At 34.6% G+C, this 22791-nt stretch overlaps 1 protein-coding gene across 1 annotated transcript; it reads right to left on the reverse strand.

The window, feature by feature from the left end:
- Positions 1-5196: 5196 nt before the first annotated feature.
- LOC126715566 (cysteine-rich receptor-like protein kinase 25) lies at positions 5197-22266 on the reverse strand. Its single transcript, XM_050416225.1, has 7 exons — positions 20832-22266; positions 7144-7275; positions 6827-6996; positions 6301-6511; positions 5935-6172; positions 5698-5848; positions 5197-5588 (listed from the first exon to the last, which is right to left on the reverse strand). The coding sequence occupies exons 1-7, from the start codon at positions 21958-21960 to the stop codon at positions 5271-5273; spliced, it is 2349 nt and encodes a 782-aa protein (XP_050272182.1). The 5' UTR covers positions 21961-22266; the 3' UTR covers positions 5197-5270.
- Between the last annotated feature and the right edge of the window lie 525 nt (positions 22267-22791).

The following is a 22791-nucleotide window of genomic DNA, read 5'->3' on the forward strand; positions in this document are numbered from 1 at the left end:
TTAAAGCAGGAAGCACTGTGGCTTTCGGCCTGGCTTGATCGATCGAAGCTTAGGCTCGACCGATCGAAGCTCGGGCAAATTGCTTTTCTGCAGATTCGTCCAACTCAGCCCTATTTGTTTTAAAACGTTTTTAGGGTTTCTTATTTGACCTAAGTATAAAAGGAAAACCCTAGCCACGTTTTAGTGTTGCTCATATTTGCGGTTTGTGTAAATCTCTTGTGAGATCTAGAGGAGCTTTCCTTTACACAAACTTAGGGTTTTCAAGGAGGAGATAATTTCTACACCTTAATGATCAATTCAGTTGCTGCCATTAAAACTTAAAGAATACACAAGCGGGTGTGCTTGTAACTGGTGGGAATCCAAGAAAGAAGGAGTCCGTGGATTCGGAGCTTGCACGTGGTTGTGTCAGTAAGTTCTACTGGTTGGTAGCAATAAGAAGTCAAGCGTGGGAGCTTGTAAGTTTTATTGTATGAACTTCGATTCTTTCAAGATAGTGGATTCAAGTTTACCTTGAGGATAGCTAGGTCAAATCCTCCCCAGGTTTTTACCGGTTTGGTTTCCTGGGTGATCATATCTTGTGTTATTTATTTTCCGCTGCTTTGCATGATTTGATCTTTTTATTGTGATAACCTGGACTTGGAATTTGGACTAAGTAACAACTTGGCTAATTACCTAGGTTTAATCAATTGTTTAAGGGGTCTAAAAACTGTCATAGTTTTTTGTTGTTTAATACAAATAAACCTACCATGTTTTGTGTTTTCAATAGCATTTACATTCTCACGTGCTATTGTAGGTTTATCATCTCTGTTTTGGATTTTAAGACCTTTTTTTTACTATTCAAGAAGAACTGCTGAATTAAATAAAGAGGTTAGTATTTCCAAATTTCCCCATTGTTGCTTTTATTTAGATTAGTATCTTTTTATCATTTGACTCTTAAAATAGATGCTAAGCCCAAATTTCCCTTTGATGGTTTTATTTAGATTTGTATCTCTTTATAATTTGTTGATGCTTGATTAAAAAAAAAAATTTGAACAAAAGTAGCCTTGAGAAGATTATTAAATATGTACTCTTTCACTTTTAAAATAGATGCTAATTTTACTTTTGTTTTTCCATCTTATAATAGTAAAAGAGAAAATGGAAAATGCAAGTTTAGAACGACAGAAAAGACGGATGATGATGTTTGAAAAGCGGTCCAAAAGAAAACAGTATGAAATACAAAATACTTTACAAAATGAAGTTGCTGAAGCTAGAAAATACAGGAAAATAGTCATTGCTGAAAAAAAAAAAAAAAAAAAAAAAAAAAAAAGGGGAGAAACAAAATGGTAGTCAATCATGAAAATTGTTCATTACATTCACTCAGTAATGCTATTGAACCTTGGAATTTTGGCCCACCTTCTTATGTATGTAAGCATTGTGGTGCTGTGTTATGGTATGTAGAAAGGAGTGTAAAATCTAAAAGGCCTAGAATTCCAACGTTTTCTTTGTGCTGTATGGAGGGTAAGGTGAAGTTGCCTTTGCTTAGAAAAACACCTCCTCTTCTTAATGAGTTATTAGATCCTCTTGGTGGAAAACGATCTAAAACATTTAGAACTCAAATAAGGAGTTATAACGCAATGTTTGCAATGACATCTATGGGTGGCAAGGTGGATAATAGAGTTAACGATGGTAGAGGCCCATACATTTTCAGACTTAATGGTCAAACCCATCATAGGATTGGAACACTTCTTCCTAATAATGGTGAGGACCCACAATTTGCACAGTTATATTTCTATGATACTGAAAATGAAGTCCAACATAGAATGAATGCCTTTAGTAGCAGTACAGTTAATAAAGACCTTGATCCATTTATTGTTGATGCATTGGTCCAAATGTTTGATGAGTCAAACAATTTGGTGAAGATATTTCGTATGTCTAGAGATCGTTTCATAGAACGTAAATTCATCATTTAAGATTACGTCTTATTGGTTCACGAACTACAGATGGAAGAGAGTACAATCTTCCTACATGTTCTGAAATTGCTACAATTATTGTTGGCGATATTGGTGTTGATAGTGCATTTCGTGATATTATTGTGGAATTAAAAGAAGGAGGGTTACATAGGATCAATGAGTTGCATCCATCGTACATGGCATTGCAATATCCTCTTTTATTTCCATATGGTGAGGATGGCTTCAGGCTTGGCATATTGTACAGAAATATAGATGAGACCAGATCTGACACAAATGACTTCGTTACTATGAGAGAGTATTATGCATTTAGATTGCAAGAGCAAGATGGTGAGGGACATACATTAATATCTGGTGGCCGATTATTTCAGCAATTTGATGTAGATGCCTATACATGTATTGAGGCAATAAGACTTATGTGGGTGAAAAATAATCAAGAAAAGTTGAGGATTGAACTATATAATGGATTGAAGGATGCAGTTATGAGAGGTGATACCACCCCTGCATCTGCTGGAAAAAGATTTGTTTTACCTTCAAGTTTCACAGGAGGTCCAAGGTATATGATCGAAAATTACCAAGATGCAATGGCGATTTATAGATGGGCTGGCTACCTAGATTTGTTCATTACCTTCACATGCAATGCAAAATGGCCGGAAATTGAGCTTTTCCTATCTAGGAAACCTGGGCAGAAAATTGAAGACCGACTTGATGTGGTTGCAAGAGTATTTAAGATAAAACTTGATCAACTTTTAAACGATTTAAAGCATGGTCAACACTTTGGAAGAGTGATTGTAGGTACACTTTGGAAGAGTGATTTCTTATTCCCTTTTGGTGTTTATAATTACTCTATATTAATATATTTAACTTGTTGTTTTGGTACTAGTTGTCTATACCGTTGAATATCAAAAGAGAGGCCTACCTCATGCACACATATTGCTTTTTCTACCGTTGATTCATATTACTGAATGTACATATGTTTCTTTAGAACTACCTTACTGAATGTACGTATGTTTCTTTAGAAGAGTAAACTGAATGTAAACAGAATGTACTGTTAAGTTACTATGACTGTATTAGTGCTTTTTAAGTATTTTCTTTTGGTTCAAACACAAGCTTCTGATATGTGAGTGTATATTTATGTTAAAGCTCCTGCTATATATTGATCATAGATTAAGACAACTTCTTCTATATATTTCTATTATGTCTTATCAAAACAGATTTCTAATTTATCTGAACACATTATGCTGAACTATGATTTTTAGCCTGAATGTACAAATAAATATGAATCAATATGTTGTTACAGAGTGCTTCTGTAGCTTGGAACATTTGCTTTCAAAATATATAGGATCATGGACAAAGTAAAAAAAAAAAAAAAAATGTATGATGCCAAGAAACTCTGTCCTTAGAATCCTTAAAACTTTTGTGAAAAAACCATATTTTGTTATGAGAGAAGTGCAACTCAAACTTCAAGATTGATTTAAGAACAAATCAGAAACATGTAAATTCAATGAAAACCTGAAAGAAGTTTTAACTTCAAAGATAGTAACTTTAATTTTAGAATCTCATGGGAGTCTATTACCTCCACAAGTAGCATTTACTTCAGTTGAAATAGAATGTTACAAAATTTTTTTTCTCTTTGTTTGGTTATGAGCTAAGTAGATTTGGTTATCTATTGAAGATGGAAGCACTGGTCATAAAAGAATACCGCTCCAAATGCTTCAATCATATAATTGTTTTTTTCTTTTTTCTTTTTTTCTTTTTTCCTTTGATTTGTATATGAACTAAGAAATTTGAGTTAGTTTTGAGTGTTTTGGTTGGATTAATTAAACAAACAAATTGATAACTAACGTATCATACACACTTTACAACAATTTTTTTCTTTAAAAAATTATTTTATTACACAAATTTCTCTGCAACTTATGAGATTTCAAATGATCCCACGCATTGCGTGGGTTAAATACTAGTTTATAAAAAAATAGTGATACTTTCCATTCACATCACTTACTCTTTATTCTTAGAGTTGGAAATACTTGTAATAATGGTATGTAAAAATATTTTTAAGAAAAAATTAAAGTACTAAACTAACCAAAAATATATATAAATATATATATATATATATATATATATTTATTTATTTGAAGACGGGGTTGAACCCCCTGAGAATAGTGTAGCGCCGCCCCTAGTGGTTTGCGTTTCCACCAGCAATGGAAAGAAGGGTGTTGACTGATGGGTTCTTTTGTCTAACAGTGTTTGTGAAGGTGGAGAAGCGTTGTTCATCACTGGATGATACAGAGAGCTCGTAGGAAGAAGAGTTTGCACCAGCAAAAGCGCATATAAGGTGAGTAAAGAGGGCTGAGTTTATGTCTGAAATGGGAAACTCGATGCTGGAGAACCAGTAACCTGCTTTGATCCGAGTTTGTGCTTTTGAAGACTTCAATTCTGAATAGAGAAGGATATGGAAAAAGACAATGATAATTTTGGACATCATGTATCCGTACTTGATCCTCAAGAGGAAATTAAGGTGTATACAGAAATGATACCATCTGATATTTATGTGGCCACACGCGTCCACACATTTGTGCAAGGAGAGGACTTTGTGAGTACCATTGATAGGTGGGATTTAAGAGGGAGAAAGAGGGGAGAAGGGAAGGAAGAGGGTGACAAGTTAGGGGGTCATTGAAGAATGGTGTGGCGTCTCATGCTTTGGATGCATATATGTGACAAGTTAGAAGGTCTTTGAAGAATGGTGCGGTGTCTCATGCTTTGGCTGCATATGTCAAACGGTCTAAAGTATTTAGGAACTTGACTTTTTATGTTGTTGCTGTTGTTGAGTCCATAGTGCTACTAACCGTGAACAAATATAATCATAGTTAGTGTCAATAGTGTGCTTAAGCTGTAACAGGGGGGTGTTTAAGCTGTAACATGTGCCTGTTACAGCTCAAGAAGAATTGAATATTTAGGATTCTTGATACTTCCTCAACACATGATCAATTGATCAAGATCTCGACACATGCCACTAATGTTGTTAATTGAGAATCGTGTTGATAGAGTTGAAGGAAATTTGATTATTATCAGATTAGGTTTGATGGAATAATAAATGGAAAGTTGATAAGTTAGGAAACATTAATTAAGAAATGAAGTTTTTTTTTGTGAAAATGTTAATTTGCAAAAGGAAGGAAAAGAAAAAGAAAAAAAGAAAGTTAGCAGGACCGATGATGTGGCTGCTAATGTGGCTCAACAAGAGCGTAACAACAATAAATGTTATGTTTCAGCTTATATATATATAATATAGATATGTGTGTGTTTGTTCCACAAAGACCTTCACATTCAACGGGCAACCACTTGGGTGATTGTTAAATCATCAACTGAACAAATTTCTAGCTGTAAAGCCTGTAATCTGGAGTCTTTTTCATCGCCTTCATCTCTTTTCGTTGAAAAAGCAGGCTCTTTGGGATTTGTCACAACTATAGTTTCATTTTTTAGCATTGAGGAAACTTCCAACATTGATGGCCTATCAATTGCGTTTTCCTGAACACATAAAAGAGCTATTTGCATGCATCGAATTAGTTTACATGATGAAGTTGTATCATCTAGAGTTGGATCCATAAATTCCATGCCTTTGCCTTCTTTCCATAGCTCATATGCCTGAAATATAGAATATTGACCATCATTTTGAAATGCAGAAATATATAATACACAACAAAAGAAAACAAATTCAAGATTGGTTCTAGCAATGTTTGTTAAAGTAACTTACATACTCTAGGAGGTTTAGATTCTCATCCAAGCCATGATAACAAGCAGTCCTCTTACCACTTATAATTTGTAGAAGTAGAACTCCAAAGCTATAAACATCAGATTTAGTGGAGTATACACCATTTCGGGCGTATTCAGGAGGAATATAACCACTGCATTGTTGAATTATCAAACAGCATTGTTAATTACTTAACAAGAAATCATGGGCTATAAAGCTTTATCAGGTAGAGGTACTAACTAAGTTCCAACAATCCGATCTGTGTTTGCTTCGTGTTCATCTTTCTTGAAAATTCTAGCCATGCCAAAGTCTGAGATCTTCGGCTTCATCTCTTCATCCAGTAAAATGTTACTAGATTTTAAGTCTCGGTGAATTATTATCATTCTTGAGTATTCTTGGAGATATAGAAGCCCTTGAGTTACTCCTTCAATAATGTCAATACGTTTTTTCCAATCCAGTAGGTCCCGTCTAATAGGGTCTATGACAAATTCCATATTATAACAATCAGTTATATAATAATATTGGGTCTAATAGAGCACAAAGATGTGAAAAATTGCATTTAACATATCTCAAATATTGTAATTGGAAGCAAGAAAAATATCAAACCAAAGAGGTAGAAGTCCAAGCTTTTATTTGGCATGTACTCGTACATTAGTATTTGTTCATCACTTTCAATGCAAAATCCCAAAACTCGCACAAGATTCACATGTTGTAGTTTCGCAGTAAGCATAACCTCATTCTTGAACTCCTCAAATCCTTGCGTAGATGTTTTTGAAAGTTTTTTCACTGCTATTTCATTTCCATTTAGTAACACCCCCTGGTGAAATATACACACACACACTTATGATTGGTATTATTCACCCAAAAAGATACTTCAAGACATTTTCTACCCATGCTAATAAGAGTATTGCTAGGACACAACATTTTTCATAACTCCAAACATGACTTATAAAGTCTATAAATGGCACTACTTTTATTATACACAAATCACAACAAATCAGATTAACAATTGTGAAAAATGTTGTGCCCCTAATCCTATTTGGAAATAAAATATGACATTGGAATTGTTTAATAGATAGATTCATGTTCTGCTGATTGCTTGAGTGTAAAAGATGTAGTAACAACAGTTTACCTTGTAAACGGGGCCATAACCTCCCTCTCCAAGTTTATTTTCAAATGAAAATTTATTTGTAGCTGCCTCAATGTCAGCTAAACTAAATGCTTGCAGATTAGGAACACTGCTATTTGAATCTCCAGCAGCTGCTATGTTATTAGCTTTGGACTCTAATTTTTTAGCTATAACTACAATTCCAATATTGAAAAAATAAGAATAAAAAGCAGAGCAAAGCCTAAAAATATTAATTCTTAAATCATGGGAATAATAAGTTATCCTTCTAACCATAGATAGGAAATATAACACATGTAGTAGAGAGAGAAAAAAAAAGTTACCTTTGGATCTGAGTTTTCTCGTCCGTAAGTAACACACTAAAAGGCATAGCAGGAGAGCAACGGTAGCAGTTGTAGTCAAAATGATCACTAATAATCGCCACTTGGGTCCTCCATTATTTTCTTCCTCTTGAGCTGACAATGCAATTCATTAATGTAATGAGAGGTGAATATGTCATAGAAGATCTTGAAACAATGTCATTTAGATTTTGTCATTTTTGACACCTTTAACAGTGTATTTGGAAAGGGTGAAGGAGAGAGGAAGAGAAGAGAAATGAGAAGAAATGTAGACATTTCCCTTTGGTCCACATATTTGCAATTCGCCCAAATTGGGAGGATTTCAAGGGAGAGAATGGTTTTTAAAAAATGGGGCCCACATACATAACATAATATAATATGAAGTTACATATTTGTCTATAAGTGCACTTGCACCAGTAGGTGTAAAATAGAAAAAGTGCACAATTTTACAAATTTTTGCGCAAAATTTACTCACATCAGTCCATCTATATTATTGTACATATCCAATATTGTTACAGTAACTATGCAAATATACATAGTCAAGCTTTCTAAATGATTATTTTATTTAATTTTCTCTCTCTTTCCCTACCCCTTTCTCCTTTACTTTCTCTTCATTCCAGCAACACCCTACCCTCTTCCTCCTCTACCTTCTCTTGAATCCAACAACATGCTATGCAAATCTATGCAAATCATCAAACTCATTCTAAATCTAGATCCAAATTCACCAAACCCATATACAAATTCATATAAATAATCAAACCCAAATTGCAAAAGAAGGAGGACAAGAAGAAGAAGAAGATGTTGAAGAAGAAATAGCAATAGCAAATCAGCCCAAAATAACCACTTTCTCAGCCCAAAATCTTTGCTTTCTCCACCCAAAATCAATGCCCATAATCAAACCCAAATTACAAAAGAAGAAGAAGAAGAAGAAGAAGAAGAAGAAGAAGAATAAGGAGAAGAAGAAGAAGAAAGAAGAAGGAGAATGAGAATGAGAAGAAAGAGAGGCACATTCAGGGAAAATAGAGATAAGGAAAAGAAGAAGAAAGAGTCTGTGTGTTCAGAGAAAAAAAGAGAGAGTGTTAGGTGGGGGTAGGTGTGTAATAATAAAAAAAAGTGTGGAAAAATATTGTTTAAATAAAAGAGTGTGAATAATAGATAAACTGATATGGATGTTTTTGTAAAGTACTTGTGTAAAATAAAAAAAAAGTGGGTTCTTATGCTACAATAGACGGAAAACTTTAGATGAACTGATGCGAATTCTCTAACTTTTATGCATTTTTTACATTTATATGAGCATAAAAGTAAAAAAACAATATATTTTCTTTTCAATTTCTTTCTTATTGCAAACCAAACAAAGGAAAAAGAAATATATTCTTCTCTTTTCTTTTCCCCTTCTCTCCCTATTTCCAAAAATACACATGAGAATTGATTTCTTTTCTTTTCTTTCTCATTTCCTTGCTATTATTCATTTCTTTTCTCTTCTCTTCCCTCATTTATAAACAAATAAAGCCTAATTGTTAAAGGAATGGTATCTCATATAGTTTAGTTATGAGTTTAAAACTTTAAACTTGGTATAGTTGTGGCCTTAAAGGAGGGGATTTTACACCCTCCAATCCCAGTTTGCCACATCAGTATTTTATAGATTAAAGAATAAGTAGTGCCATACATAATCAATCCCCAACAACCCAAATCACAAATCTACTCCTTTCATAGATTCAGCCAGCCCCCAGGCTCCACCCGTCGCTAATTGTAGCTGCCAGTGTCCTTAGTACCAAGGTTAGCCCATCACTAACCCTCATTCATCCCTTAACCTGAGTTAATGAGTTATTCTAAAACTCTCTCTCTCTCTTTCTCTCTCTGTGTGTGCTGAAGCTCTTTATGAGCTTTTACCACCACCCACCAGTCATCATTGCCATAGTCTCTCTCTCTCTCTCTCTCTCTCTCTCTTCCTAACCTTTTCCTTCTCACTCAACCCTCTCTCTTTCTCAAATTCATCCATCTTGCTCTCACTTGATTTGGGTCTCTTAGTATCTTTGTTTGATTCATCTCAGAGTGAGTGTCATCACTCCATTGTGGTAATTTAAAGGTTCTAGGTGGTCATGTTTGGTGGATTTACAAATTGGTGGTCATGGTTGGGTGTTTTGAGAGGTGTTTGGTTTTGGAAACTCTGGCAATGATCTAAAAGGCATGACAAAGCCTAAGGGATTGCGAATTGGTGGTGGTGAGCAACGGCAGACCTTAGTGCCAAGGAAGCCAACCTCTATTGGTGATGGGCAGTGCTTGGTGGCTGGCCAAATCTAAGAGAGTACATTGTGATTTGGTGGGTTGATGAGGATTGATTATGTATGGCACTACCTATTCTTTATTTTGTAAAATGATAACGTGGCAAGCTGGGATTAAAGGATGTAAAAGCCCTCATTTATGCCACAATCGAATTGAATTTAAACTCTTAGTTTATTAAAGAAATGCTTGATAATTTAATCTTATCGATGTCAAAAAGAAATCATTTGTGCCACCTTTTGTGTTCCACTTTATATTTTGTCATATATGATATTTCATGCGTTTGATTTTTTACTTTGATTATTTTATAAGGAAAATAAAATAAATATATGGTAAGTTGTGATTGTTGAAGTATAATGTTGAATACTGTTAGGGTCATATTTTGTTGTAATTGGCTAATCCTTTGACAAAATGCACTTTACTTGTAATTGGGTAGATCTAAGATGGGTTTAGTACTTCAAGAAACATGTTGTTCAAGTCAAGTATTAAGGACATGAAGATTGGGCCAAGAAACAAGTGAAGAAAAGCTGTTCATTAAGTCTCGACAGATAGCTTGACAGATGCTTGCTATCAAGACTTGTTGCGAAGCTCAATAGATAGCTCAACAGTAGCTTGATCTATCGAGAATTACAATTTCAGAATTTTTAGATCTGAAATTCGGCCCAGTCTTGTATATTTGTTTGGGGTTTCTTTACTTACAACCCTGGACATATATAAGGCTTATTTTAAAGGTCATCACATACGGATATAGAGACCAAGAGACTTATTTTCTCTGTGTAAAGCTAATGCGTTTGTACGCCATAAGGGTTTGTAACCAAGTGCTTTTAGACTTCATTGTTGATGAAGTGAAGAGCTTTGCAACGATTAACATCTATTTAAGTTGCTGGAGTTAGTCACGTACTTGGGATCCGTGCAAAGGGTTAGTCACAAATTGGAGGTTTGTGCATCAAGGGAAAGAAGGCTACTACAAGATCAAGTCCAATTGGGTATTAGAGTGAATATTCAACTGTAGGTTGGTATTTCGGGATAGGCCAGGGCAATTGGTAAGATTCTTTATACTTGTAACTACTTGATTATTGATTAGTGGAGTCTTGGGAGTTGTGACCTTAAAATCACTCGGTGGGGTTTTTGCCTTGCGAGGCTTTCCCCATTTGTCAACAAATCATTGTGTTCAATTTATTTTCTACTGCATTTAGTTTTTTTTTTTTTTGGTGATTTACTAGTGCATCCACAATTTGCATGCAATTAAACCTAATTAATCAACATGGGTAATTGAATCAATTAACCAGGGTCAAGCTTTTTTAACCCAACAAATACAAAAAAAAAAAAAAAAAAATGGGACAAAGAATTTGAATTCGGTCAATGTCGTATTGCATATGTCATGCCAATTAGCAATTGACATTTTGTGGAATAATTCTAGTATCACATAAAATGTCACAACTTTTAATACAATTATCTTATATGGCAAACTGTGACTGACTGCACATCAATTTAACATGGACCCGCCACTCACAGTTTGTCATGTAGTTGATTGTGGTAAAATTGTAGTCCTAGAATTTTTTTTTCGTTTCATGGTATACTATGTAGCATCTTTCTATTGTAGTCCCTCTCTTAGGGATAACTGGCAATGAAGTCTCTATTTGTTTCTAAGCTAACTGATGAAATACATGAAAAATCAAGTCTTGATGGCCTACCAAGTTATTAGGACAAAAATCATTTAAGAAGCCAGTTGCTTTGTGGCTACAGAAGAAATTTTATATCATCTCACTTATATTTAAGCCCACCACAACAATACAAAGAAGGTTTGAAAATGTTATGAACTATATCTGGTGCTCATAGAGTTATTGCTAAACAAAAGGACAATAATCAAAGCTCATGTGTGGCACCTTTGGGTGCAATTTTATAACGAGTGGCTAGGAGGAGAGAAAGATTTCAACATGCTTATTTGAATGATGGGGAAGCCATCGACATTGTTAGGTTCTAAGTATTTAGTCATAAATGTTTAGGTTCTAAATATGTTGTATGTTGACAAATCGAGAAATTTTTTTTTTCTAGGATTAGATCTTAGTGTCTTTGAAGTGTTTTAGACATTGCTAAAGTTTATACAAGTCAAGATTCAAGAACATACAAGTTGTTGAAAGAAAAATTCAAAATCTGCCAAGCTTGACCGATTGAGGGAAGCCTTCGATTGATCGAACTTCGAATTTGCAGAATTTTTAATAAAGCCTAACCGCCCGTGAAACATTTAGGGTTTGAGTCCAACACTGCTAGGTATAAAAGGAAAACCCTAAAACACATTTTTCAAGTCTTAAGAGTTACTTTTGTAATATCTGTAAGGTTTTGTACCTTCCAACCTTATCAAGCACCTAATGGAGATCAAATCCATATTGCTAGTACTGGAGGAGTAAAGTTGCGTCCAAGCCTTCAGCTATCAAGTGTACAAAAGAATAAGGCATGAATTGGTGGTTCATGTAAGAGTAGATCCAGATTAAAGAAGTCTGAGAAGTTCAGAGCCCAATTTGGTAACTGTGTTAGATTTACTATGAATTAGTATTGTTAACTGTAAATCTCAATTTGATATAGTGGATTGTTCTCTTGGGATAGTTCCCCCCAAGTTTTTTACCTTGAAACATGTAGTTTCATTGGTTTTCCTAGGTTATCATATCATTGTGTTATTTACTTTTCCATTGTGCATGATATGTTTAATTATTGTTTAACCTAGGGGACTGCATATTTAACCTAAGTAACTACTTGGCTAATCAATTAGGTTAAATATATTGTGCTTTCTAAGGATTTAAAACTTTACAAGTGGTATCAGAGCAAGTTACCTACCACTTCTATGGCTCAATGGACCGATGCCCAAAAGGAAGCAACGATCTTTAATAGCAAGGCAATAAATGTGATATTCAATGCTGTTTCCCTAGAAGAATTCAAAAAGATATCTAATGTAGAGGTAGCACACAGTGCATGGAATATCTTACAAACTGTGCATGAAGGAACTAAACCTGTGAAAATAAATCAATTGCAACAGTTAACTTCTAAGATTAAGAGTATCAAAATGGCAAAAGATGAGACCTTTGATGAGTTTTACGCTAAAGTCAATGACATAGTAAACTCTGCTTTTAACTTAGGTGAAGTTTAGGAGGAACCTAAGATAGAAAAATCTTAAGATTCTTAACTAGAGAATTTAGGCCCCAAATCACTGCCATTACTAAAAGCAAGGATGTGGACACAATCCCTATGGATGAACTAGTTGGATCCCTTCAAATTTATGAGTCTGATTTACCTAAGACCAGCAAGTCCAAATCTATGGCCTTGAAATCAATAGATGATGTTAATGAGAATGTGTTTAACGATGAGATTTCTTCTATTGAAATTGCTTGTATTGCCAAACAATTTAGGAACATTTTGAAAAATAATAATAAAAGGGCCAGAAACAAAAACTTTGTTGACCATAAGAATGTGAAGAAGAATGATAAACCTAAAGGTAATCCATCTGAAAAACCTAACTTTAACAAAGATAAGGTCAATCTTCTAGCAACTCTTGAGGCCAACAATGTTTTGGATGTCAAGGTTATGGACATGTTAAAGCTGAATGTCCTATATACTTGAGGTTTAAGGGTAAAGTTATGGCTGTCACTCTTAGTAACGATGAGGGATCTAATTATGAGTCAGATAGTGATCAAGAAGGTAAGTTCATGGCCTTCACTGCTATTGCTCTAGTAGATGAATCTATTGAGTAAAATGTTGAGAGTCCGGATGAGGAACTCTCTGAGAGTGATAACTTGCAAGAAGCTTACAATAAACTATGCAAGATTGCAGCAAAAGATGCCACAAATGCTGACCTTTCTTTGCAAAAAAATGACACTCTAAAACTTGAAAAGAAAAACCTTTTGGTCAAATTGTTTGATGCAAATGAATTGATTAATGCTGTTAAGATTGGGAACATGAATTTGATTAAAAAGGGACTAGAAATTGAATTGAATGTTGCTAGAGAACAACTTGGTAGGACTTCTAGTTCTAAGCTTGATATCATGTTGAGTATTCAAAAATCATCATCTGATAAAATTGGATTAAGATATGTTGAGAGTGGTTCTTCTTCTATGTTGACTCAAACTAAGTTTGTTCCTCCAGTGTTTGTGCCTAAACCAGAAGTGAGGGTTAAAAAGGAAGAAATTCTAGCCACTAGGAAAATCAAGGTAGATTTAAGTGACACCAAACCTAAGTAGCCTGCTTATCCTATAGCTAAGAAACAACACAAGCCTCATTGGTTTTGCCATTTTTGTGGTGGAGCTGGGCATACTTGCTCTAACTGCTTCAAGTTTCATGCTAGCAAGCAAGTAACTAAACAAAAAGTGTCTATGCCAAAAGCACAAGATCCAATGACACTTATTCATGAGTTGGTAAAAGCTCTTAGCCTCTATTCCAATTCTGGAGTTGATCATCAATCTCATATGTCTAAGAACTCCAATTTCAAGCTTGCATCTAAGAAGATGTGGATGCAAAAGACTCATCATAAATGAGCCTGTTTGACATGGTCCTCATGCTTCGTTTCTTGATTCTTTGGACAAATTGTTTTGTTTAGGATTTATTTTTTGCATTTCATTCTAGGATTGATTAGGATGTTTTTATTTTTTTAAATTAATTTAAAAATTAAAAAAAAATTGTGTTGCACACCATTTAGTGTGTGATTAAGGTTGGCCAATGAAACTTTGCATTCATGATTGTGTACCTTATTTAGCTTTGATAAAATTTGTTTTTCACTTCACTAGTTTGTGATGCTTTATGCCTGATTGTGTGATTTGTATTTAGTCTTTAATCAAATGATCTTGATTTTGATGTCACATATTTTGATCATAAGTACTAAAAAATCCTAGGAAAAAGGCATAAATAACTATCTTACCACTATTACTCACCAATCATAAACATCTATGTGCAAATTATAAAAACTGTGCTTGGTAAATTGTAGCACTTGCACAACAAGAAAAAGGTGTTTTGTAAATATAAAGGGTATTTTCTTTTCTTTCTCTTATATACCCATGCATGATATGCTAAATTGTTCTTGAAAGAAAAATGAAAAAAATAATGTGATCAAAAGAAAACGAAAAAGCAAAAAGAATCAAAACTCTTTTAAAATATGATTGCAAGCGTGTTTCTAGGAGATGTGAGAGTTATAGGATGTAACTCTTTAGGTGATAGTTGCTTTCAAACCAATGTGATTGATGATCTAGAAATTTTGAGATAAATTCTATCTACATATCACCTATTTAGTGTTTTGTACACATACTAGTTGCACACACTACACACAAATCATTGCTAAATCATGTACATGAGATTGTGTGTGTTGTCTATGAAGTGATGTATGATACAACTTTCTTTAATTTGGGTGGAATTTGATGAAAAATGGTTTAGAAGTTTTAAATCGAGTGATTTTTACTTCTTGTTTGATTTTAAGATTAAGAACTTAAGTGTAAAATGATTTCGAAACTTTCTAGGTGTGTTCATGTGCATTTCATGTCATAAAAACTGCTTTTGAGTTGGTTTTCTACAAAATTTATAAATTTTTCAAAATTCAAAATTTTTCATTAGTTAGATTGATCAAAATAGACTCTTGACCAATTGAAAATGTCTAGTTTTTAAGCCAAAACTCTATGCCTAGTTCGATTGATCGAAAATTCCTAGTTTGCCTATTCAATTGATGCTCGATTCCTCTCGACCGATCAAAATTAGAATTTTTTGAATTTCATAGGCTTTTGACAGATCAGTTTTTTTCCTATCTAACCATTTTTCTTCGACTCCTCTCAATCCCTCTCAGAACAAAAACTTTTTTTGTATCTAAAATTCCTATTTTGCCTATTCAATTGATGCTCCATTCCTCTCGACCGATCGAAATTCGAATTTTTCGAATTTTAAAGGCTTTGACAAATCAGTTTTTGTCCCCTCTCACCATTTTTCTTCTACTCTTCTCGATCCCTCTTAGAACATAAATTTTTTTTTGTCTTTTTCCAAGTCAAAGCTTTAAGGTTTTCTTTTACATCATTGGTAAGATCTTTCACCCTTTCTTTTTAATCAAATTATAACATAGCATGCATGAATCATTCAAATTTCTGAAAAATTTTGGACTTAGAAAATTTCGGGTTTTTGATGTTTTTGGGTGTTTTGATTTTAAATGGTCAATGGGTTTTTGTCTATGCATGATATATAAATGATTCTTATGCTTGAATTTTCATGATTCTTGAAATTTTTTGAAATTAGGGTTCATGTGTTGTTGAGTAAATTGAGGATTTTGTTCAATTGGATAAAATTAGGTAAAATTGATCTTTGTAGTTGATTGATTGAATGAATGTTTATAACATGTTTTAAACCTGTTGTGATGATCAATTTGTGTTTTTTTGAAAAATTAGGGGTTATGTTCTTCATAAATTGGGGATTTATCATAAAACTTGATTTTCTTGATCAATTTTCAAAATTCTTTGATTTCGAACACCTCAATGAATTAGTTTCATGCATCATATGAGTATGTGCATCATGCATCATGTAGATTTTCAAGATCGCATTCCTATAGCATGTTTATCTCTCTAATGCAGTTTGCCCTTGTGTTTTCTTGTGTTTCTGTTTTTGTTTCTACTCCTTAGAACTTAGACATGGTTCCTAGATTCTAGGGGTTGGTTGCCCATTTGTACAAACTTAGTGTCTCCCCTTGTAGCCATAATTAGAAAGTTCTACTCTAACCTGTCTATCCACTCTACTGCAACCAGTGGTCATTTCTTGACTACTTGGATTAGGGGTGATAAGTATCAAATCACTAAGAAAGTAGTGGCTGATGCTCTCACTGTTCTTTTTGTACGTCACCCTACTTATCCATACATTGACCCTCCCTCTCTTAGTGATGTTATGTCACTTTTGTGTGGCAAACCAATGACATGGGAAGATGAGCCTCAACTTGAGTCTAGTGAACACACTGAGGAAAACTATCTTTTGTTTAGGATTGCATGTCATAGTATCTTTCATATCTCTCACATACATACGATTACTATTAAGTGTTGTATATTCTTGTATGCCCTTGTCATTGGTGCTTCCACGTGTCTTCGTTCTCTTTTCATCCAAACCATTGTAGATGTGAACAGAAATACTTCCAAGAAACAGTATCTCTTCTTCCCTGTTTCAATCCTTAGGATCTTAGAACATCTAGGATTTATGTGTACCTCCTCTTATGTACTTGACCATCAGATAGCACCAATTGGAGCAACCATTCTGAAGCAAAGTAGAGCTCAAAAGAAGACCCTAGCAACAAGCAAGGGAAAGGGAAAGTGACAAAGAGTGGATCCTCCCCAAGGAGATGTACAAATTGATCCTTTTGTGGATCCTACTATTGAGGCTGAAGATAGGGATGAGGATACTTCTACTGCTGGTACTTCTAGAGCTACACCATCCCTCTGCTCCATGCTAGAGAGAATGCTAGAGACTCAGTCGTACACCACACCATGATGGAAACCTTTATGACGACTCAGGCAGCCCATGGACAGTTTTTGGAATCACTGATTACAGATGTTGCTACTTTGAGAGTTGAGTTCAATGAGAATAAGAGTTCTTTTCCTCCACCTCCACCCTCAGATGACTGAGATGATTGCCTTTGGCAATACGTAACAAAAAGGAGAAGTAGAATAGGTAGGGGGAAAGTTCTTGTACTTAGGGGGAGTATTTGTTTTCAAGGGGAGTTTGTTTAGTTTGCCTAGTTTTATTTAGCTTTGTTTAGCCTTTTCTTTATCATTTATTGTTTTTATTATTTTGTTGTGTATTAACTTGTTTCACAAACTTGATGCTTTATGAGATATCTTAGTTTTCGTTGGTTTCCTTGTTATATTTTTGTTTTGTGATTCAAAGTTATGTTTATACTATATTTTCCACACATGCCTTTATGGTTTGTTTTCAATATTTGTGGAATTTATAGGTTAATTCTTTCATGATGTTGTTGCCTATTATTGCGACTTATAGATAGTAGATTGTAATTGAATTGTATTGGGCAAATTTCTTGTAATTGGGTTAGTTCTTGAGTTAAGCAATACATTTTGTATATAAGATTTGTCATGGATTGCCAAAGGGAGAGATTGTTAGGTTATAGATATTTAGTCATAAATGTATAGGTTCTAAATGTATTGTATGTTGGGAAACCGAGAACAAAAACTTGTCTATGATTAGATCTTAGTATCTTTGTATTGTTTTAAACATTGCTCAAGTTGATACAAGTCAAGATTCAAGAACGTACACGTTGCAAAAAAAAAGAATTCAAAATTTTTCAAGCTTGACTGATCGAGAGAAGCCTTCGACTGATCGAACTGCAAATCTGCAGAATTTTATATAAAGCCCAACAACCCACAAAATGTTTAGGGTTTGAGTCAAACACTACTAAGTATAAAAGGAAAACCCTAAAACACGTTTTTCAAATTTTGAGAGTTACTCTTGTGAGATTTGTGAGGTTTTGTATCTTTTAACTCTATCAAGTACTTACCGAAGATCAAATCCATATTACTAGTACCAGTGGAGTAAAGTTGCAACCAAACGTTCCGCTATCAAGTGTACTGAAGAATAAGGCATGAATTGGTAGTTCATGTGAGAGCAGATCTAGATCAAAGAAGCCTGAGGAGTTCAAAGCCCAGTTTGGTAACTGTGTTAGATTTACTACAAATTGGTATTCTTGACTATAAATCTCAATAGTAGATTGTTTTCTTGGGATAGTTCCCCCTTTGTTTTTTACCTTGAAACAAGTTGTTTCATTGGTTTTCCTAAATCATTATATCATTGTGTTATTTACTTTTCCGTTGTGCATGATATGTATGATTATTGTTTAACCTAGGACTACATAATTAACCTAAATAACTACTTGGCTAATCAATTAAGTTAAACATATTGTGTTTTCCAAGGGTTTAAAACTTTACAAACATTTTTACAAGCCTTAGCCAAAATTTGGCATTATAGCCCTATCAATGCTCTGGATACAAAATCAAGCCTAATGCATCTTTTTTCCTCGATTAAACACATTGGGACATCCAAAATATTGGTTTCTTAATTATTTTGGCTAATACGATCATATTTCAAGTCATAACGATACTATTTGATAGACATGGCAAAATGGGCCAAAATTTGCTGACCTGACCCAAACCTGCCTATTTTGAACCTACTTGAACTCGAATTTTTTGGCCCGAATAAAAAATGGACCGACCCGTGGCCCGTCCATTTTTTTTTTTTTTTGGCGAGTTAACCCGCAGTCCAACTCGACTAACCTATGACCCAACCCAATTTTATTTTATTTTTTTTCTAAAAAATATTTAGACTACATGCCAAGGTACTAGGTGTATAGACATAAATTACTACACTGACACTATTTAGCCATTTAGTAGCCACCAGTGGCAGTGGCCATACTCCCATTTATTAAAAAAAAAGTTAATTAAAAGGAAAAAAAATACAAAAGGCAAAAGCACCTACAACTACACGTCTACACTACTAAACATCTAACACTAAGTTAAATACTAAGTAGTAGAGGAAAAAAATACAAAAGGCAAAAGCATTTACAACTGTGTTAGGTTCTAAATTTTTAGAACAATTGGCAAATCGTGAACACAAACTTGTCTAGATATAGATCTTAGAGTCTATAGGTATTATTAGACAATGCTCAAGGTGATTCAAGTCAAGATTCAAGAACATACAAGCTGCAGGAAAAAGATTTCATAATCTGTCTGGTTCGATCGATCGAAAGACAGGCTCGATCGATCGAAAGTCGTATCTGCAGAATTTTAATTAAGCCCAAATAGCAGTTCAAGCCCATTTTGGATTAGGGTTTCCAATCTACTTCTCCTAGTATATAAAGGAAACCCTAAGCACGTTTTTATGAGGCTTTTCAGAGAGAAAAGAGTGTGGCTCTTTTGTATTTAGGGTTTTGTTCCTAAAAAACTCTCTTATGTCTTCTATCGGTATTATTCCTTGAAGAATCTCAAGATCCGGTATTGTAGAAGTTGCTGCCTTCTCTAGTCATCAAAGGTGCTGATGATCTAAACCTTCAAGGGTGGTCTTGGAGTCACAAACAGGAGAGTTTGTGTTGCTAAACTTTTGAGTGGGATCTCAAAGTCACAAACGGGGGTGTTTGTGTTTTGCAAAGGCCAAAGAAAGAAGGAGTCCGTGGATTCGGAGCTTGCACGTGGTCGTGTCAGTAAGTTCTACTGGTTGGTAGCAATAAGAAGTCGAGCGTGGGGACTTGTAAGTCTTATTGTATGAACTTTGATTCTTTTTAGTGGATTTGCTTTTTACCTTGAGGATAACTAGGTCAAATCCTCCTCAAGTTTTTTACCGGTTTGGTTTTCCTGGGTGATCATATCATTGTCTTATTTATTTTCCGTTGCTATGCATGATATGATTGTTTATTATTGTGATAACCTAGACTTGTTTAATTGGACTAAGTAACAACTTGGCTAATTACCTAGGTTAAATCAATTGTTTAAGGGGTCTAAAAACCAACAAGCACATCTATACTACTAAACGTCTAATAAGAAGTTAAATACTAAGTAGTAGAGGAAAAAAAATATAAATGGGAAAATCATTTACAACTACACGTCTACACTACTAAATGTGTAACACTAATTTAAATACTAAGTAGTAGAGTTAAATACTAGGACTAAGTTACTAACACTAAGTCTAAATAGCACAAAACAAAACTGAAATAAAAGAAAAAGTCCAAAAGCCAATATCATCAATGAATTTTGAATCTAAAGTGTGTAAACTTAAAATATATACTTTTTGTGCTCCTTAAAATCTCTCTCTCTCTCTCTCAAGTTGTAAATTTGTAATTATAAGCATTATGCCTATGAGTTATTAACATGGAAGATTTTGTTATTATGAGTGTGAAGAATTTTAGTCATATATGCACAAAACTATCAGAATTAGAAGGATATGGAAAATTTTATGTTTTTGGTTTGTTTGTTTTTTTCCCTTCACGTGTATAATAGTAACACAAATAGTCTAATAACAATAGGTGCCCACTTAACGAAAAAAAAAAAAAAAAAAAGGGTATTATGTACAATTTGTTTCCTTGATTGATTTGATTCATTTTGGCATTTATTTGTTTTTTTTCTTTTTTTTTCCATGTGTAAATATAGGTTGATCCGAACACGCCCGACCCACCCTCAACCCGATTGGCCCGACTTGTTTTCAACTCGTATAAAACAATCCATTTTTGAACTCGACCCATTTAACCTGCAACCCGATTAACCTGACCTGATTTGACCCTTTGCCATGTTTACTGTTTGATTCTTTAAAAATGTGGGCAGTTATATTAACTTTCTGGCAAGAGAAAAATTAATTTAAAGAAATAGAATACCAAGGGTGCAGCATCTCTTCCGTACCTGCTAAAGAAAGTGCCCAATTATCATCATATGGGATTTGCCACACAACGTAACCCAGTAGCTTCTTCTCTCTGGCATAAGAAACCTTCATTCTGACAGCCTCAACATCATCAAAGCCAATCCAAGTCGATCCGACTGTGCAGTAATTTACTACATATGTAGCATTATACATTATAGCAGCCCCATAGCTCTGAACATAACTCTTGATTCGGTAATACCTGATGGCTCCACCACCTTTAATTGCAATGGCAGCAGGACCTGTTGCTGGAGCACCTATTCCGTTGTCATTGGGGTTCTTTAGCGTCCACGCATAGCCATAGAAAGGCAATCCCAAAACCAACTTGCTAGCAGACAAGCCTCTACCAATCCATGCACCAATACCATAATCCGTGTTAGCGTTACTCGATGGGTCATATAAGGCTGCAGAAGCACCGGTATAGTTTGACCATCCGGGCGCATGGTAGTCATAAGCATTAACATGGACCCAGTTCAAGTTACTCCGAATTGAGTCCACAGGGAAAGAAACTGAATTTAAATCTGGCGAGAAATGAACAGCAGCAGTCAAAATCAAGTCTTTCTGGCTAGAATTCTTTGCCTCAGAATTCACAGCCGCACGCCAATCTTGAAATAGCAGTCCCATGTTGGTCATGTCGGAGCTAGTATTCGCCGAATTCCAACCAAAGTCTAGGCCTTGAAAGCCATAAAGCCTTGCTATCTTTATTGAAGAGTCTATGAAAGATTTCCTGTAAGAAGCCTTGCTGACCATATTTGAAAGGGTGGTGTGGTTTGCCTCTGCACCACCAATGGAAAGAAGAGTGGTGACTGATGGGTTCTTTTGTCTAACAGTGTCTGTGAAGGTTAAGAAGTATTGCTCATTACTGGATGATACAGAGAGCTCGTAGGAGGAATAGTTTACATCAGCAAAAGCGCAAATAAGGTGAGTATAGAGGGCTGAGTTTATGTCTGAAATGGGAGACCCGGTGCGAGAGTACCAGTAACCTGATTTGACCCAAGTTTGGGCTTCTGAAGGCATCAACTCTGAATAGAGAAGGATATGGAAAAGCAGAATGACAATTTTGGACATCATGTATGAGGGTACTTGATTCTCAGGAGCAAATATAAGGTGCATCTAGAAAAGTTACCAAATTAATTGACAGTATTTGTGCGAGGAGAGGATTTTGTGAACTGCGAGTACTTTTGACAGGTGAGATTTAAGAGGGAGAAGGAGAAGAGGCCAGAGGAGGAAGACGGTGACAAATTATTAGGCCATTGAAAAATGGCGTGGCAACTAATGCTTCCACTCATTCTGCATATGACAAAAGGCCAAAGGTGTAAGTATAAACATGACTTTTTTCTTCTTGTGATTATTCAATTATCAATAAAAGAAAATGAGTTTTGATAAGAAAGAGAGTAATGTTATAGTTACACGTGGGACTACCATAATGCCTACTCTTTATGAGAATACTGCTCCGGAACTATGTAAGAATTGCCCACTGTTTGAGAGCACCAAGCAGACATACTTATTGCTGTGACCTTAAAATCACTTTCTAAGGCCTCACTTTAAGTGGAGATATAACGCTATCTTTTTCTATTGCCCCACACCGCATGTAACTTTTTGTCTTTATCACGGAAAGTCTTTTATCTTTTTTCCTGTATTTTTGAGATATATAGTGGTGTCTTGTTTTCAATTTTCTTTTTCTAGAAACATGATGTGAAAAGGCTGGAGAATATTTGGGTGGGGAATATCTACCAAGAAAATGCATTGGGTGGGTTAGTAAAAAAAATTATTAGACCTGAAAATAGAGAGAGCCGTAACGTCTACAATATTTTTAAAATATTTTTATAACAAATCATAACTGGTACTTTGCTACTTGTTTTAATTTAAACTTATCATTATTATTATTTTTTTTTATCGGTAATAGTATGTAACAACATGCTTTTTAAGATTTGTTGTGAAAAT

The sequence above is a fragment of the Quercus robur genome, chromosome 2 (genome assembly GCF_932294415.1).
Source record: "Quercus robur chromosome 2, dhQueRobu3.1, whole genome shotgun sequence".
In the NCBI taxonomy this organism is placed as follows: domain Eukaryota; kingdom Viridiplantae; phylum Streptophyta; class Magnoliopsida; order Fagales; family Fagaceae; genus Quercus; species Quercus robur.